The sequence below is a fragment of the Chelon labrosus genome (genome assembly GCF_963514085.1).
Source record: "Chelon labrosus genome assembly, chromosome: 10".
Classification (NCBI taxonomy): Eukaryota; Metazoa; Chordata; class Actinopteri; order Mugiliformes; family Mugilidae; genus Chelon; species Chelon labrosus.
Genome location: NC_140360.1, coordinates 11,099,465 through 11,102,249, shown reverse-complemented (window position 1 = coordinate 11,102,249; position 2,785 = coordinate 11,099,465). Strand labels below are relative to the sequence as shown.

Below are 2,785 nucleotides of genomic sequence, written 5' to 3'. Positions count from 1 at the left end.
TTCTCCCTCGGGTGCCCGGCTGCCCTGAAAACACACATCTGAGGATGCAGATGTCAAATACGTGGTAAATTATGACCCAGGCTACAAGCAAGTGCAGACTGCATCACTTTTGACGGCTTTTAAGAGCAACAAGGCTTCGTTTGTCGGATGAGCGTCCCGACGACACAAAGGGCTGCATTTAAAAACCTGTCTTCTGCAATCAGATGCAGCTGAGACATGACAAAGTGTTTGTTTTGAGTGAGTAAATATTAGAATAGTTTTTAGAGATGTAAGCGGAAGTTTTGCTGGCTCTCATTCTGATATTTTCTTTGACTTAAATCTTCAAACTTGTATTTCAACGAGGTCTTTATCATTTATTTTTCCTATGTTAAGTACAGTGCAAACATTTTTAGGCACTAAAAGTAAAGTAGGAATACTTTCAGAATCAATACCAACAGAAAAACTGCAAAATCTCAATCAAATCTATATTTTGTGCTAGTAAAGGGGAACTAGTATTAGTCAAAGCAGTTCCCTCAGGCCATATTCATGGACTAAACCGGACTATCTCTTTTATTTCAGAGCTTTCAAGCTGAACAGGGTTTTGGGGAGAGAAGGACATCTCTGATAAAAGTTATCACATCCTCAAGGAAGTGGGTACAAGCTTCTGCAATCGTCTGCAGCGCTCTGGGATAAAGTCTGCGAGGATCAGGGCCTGTATTGTTCCAGCTGCCATGACAGAAACCACCGCCTGAGCTTCTCTGTGTCACCCTACGACAGGGGAGGATGGATGATGGGCCCGTGAAATTCAGCGGACTCTCTCCTCTTTATCCCATCCTCTCATGGAGCGTCCTGTCACAGCGAGCCCCTCCTGGAACTTTTCTCTGTCCCCATTTCCAGCCCCACTGTGGCCGAATAGCTCCAACGGGACCTTGCCCATCACAGACGTCCGAGGTGGGATAGATCTGAACCAGTCCTTGGCCCTGTGTGCTATGCTCATCATGGACGTGCTGGCAGTGGTGGGGAACTTGGCCGTGATGGTTGTCATTACCAAAACACCACAGCTGAGGAAGTTTGCCTTTGTTTTCCACCTCTGTCTGGTGGACCTGCTGGCAGCGCTGGTGTTAATGCCTCTGGGGATGCTGTCAGACCGAGTCCTGGTGGACGAGGCGCTGTGTCGGAGCTACTTGTGCTTGAGTGTGTGCCTAGTGAGTGCCGCCATCCTCACCATTTGTGCCATCAACGTGGAACGCTACTACTACATTGTCCACCCCATGCGTCATGAGGTGAAGATGACAGTGGGGGTGGTGGTGTTGGTACTCGTGGGAATCTGGATTAAAGCCGTTGTCATGTCAGTGCTGCCTCTGCTGGGATCGCTGCTCCAGGGGAACCAGAGTCTGGAGGCTCCTTCAGTCCTCTTTGCCGGTCAGAGACACTGCTCGCTGCACTGGACAGGAGGCAGGACCACACGCCTGCTTTTCATGGTCTTCTTCACCATAATCTATTTTCTGTGCCCCATGCTGATCATTCTAGTGGTCTACTGCAACATGTTCAAGGTTGCCCGTGTAGCAGCCATGCAGCACGGCCCCCTGCCCACCTGGATGGATACGCCACGACAAAGATCAGACTCCGTCAGCAGCCACTCCACCATGGCAGCCAGCCTCGGAGGAACTGGTGCCCGCACCACCCCTCAAAGGACCTTTAGCGGTGGGAAGGCCGCCGTGGTTCTAGTGGCAGTCGGAGGGCAGTTCTTCTGCTGCTGGATGCCATACTTCTCCTTCCATCTCTACTCAGCTGCAGTGTCTACCTCTCCAGCCTCACTGGCCCAGCTGGAGGATGTGGTCACATGGATTGGCTATTTCTGCTTCACCTCCAATCCCTTCTTCTACGGCTGCCTGAATCGGCAGATTCGCGAGGAGCTGGGTCGCCACCTGGCTTGCCTTTTTAAGCGGGCCGGGCCCAGTGAAGGGGAGCAGCTGCCCAGCCGCGAGGCCTCTATCGAGGAGAACTTTTTGCAGTTCCTTCAGGGCACTGGATGCAATCTGGAGCCCTGCAACTCTCACAGCCGAGCAAGCCCAGAGGTGCCAGAGACTGAGGGCCTTCAGGAATCAGCTGTTCAGCAGAACACGCCAGCTGACTTCCACATCCCGGGGCAGATCCTTGAGGAAACCTCAGAGTTCATACAGCAGCAACAGCGAAACAATGAGCTACACGTATCGGAGAATTGCTGCAAAACTGTACCAGAGCTGTAGCTGCCTCATGTACTGTCTCTTTTGCCATCTAATAATCCAATAAATATATTTAGTTTTATTCATATTTTCTAGTATTTGTTGAATCTCTTTGTGATAAAAGCTAAAATTCCAGGCTACTGCAAAACGTGGTATCTTCTTTGAAGAAGATTAACAGATGTAAATTTTCAGTGAAAGACGTGTTTGACTTTGTCCTGTGCATCATCTCATTCACATCTCAAACCGTCGAGGCGCTGCAGAAATACATGTTTTGATCGTTCTCAGGCTCATGAGCTCGTGCTCACCAATCCTCTACCGTGTTAATCAGTTCAGCGAAGCGACAAACATCTCATAAACATATGTGCTGAAACTTTTACAGGAGCAAACTTCAAGGAGCATACAGCTTTCACAGTTTATTCAAGCATATAGGAGCCATTTAAAGGAGCGCTTCACTGACAAACCCTCAGTCACATTCGCTTCATTCCTCGTTAAAATTCAAGCTCTACATCAAACACAAGCAGGTAATACACTAAAATATATAGTTTCTTACAACTTTTTCATCAGACAAACTCTACTTCCAT

The 2,785-nt window shown here is 48.7% G+C and overlaps 1 protein-coding gene across 1 annotated transcript; it reads left to right on the top strand.

Annotated features, from left to right (window-relative positions):
- Positions 1-818: 818 nt before the first annotated feature.
- Positions 819-2,248, top strand: gpr61 (G protein-coupled receptor 61; the record flags this gene model as incomplete). Its single annotated transcript, XM_084554259.1, has 1 exon — positions 819-2,248. The coding sequence occupies one exon, from the start codon at positions 819-821 to the stop codon at positions 2,226-2,228; it is 1,410 nt and encodes a 469-aa protein (XP_084410385.1). The 3' UTR covers positions 2,229-2,248.
- Positions 2,249-2,785: the final 537 nt, after the last annotated feature.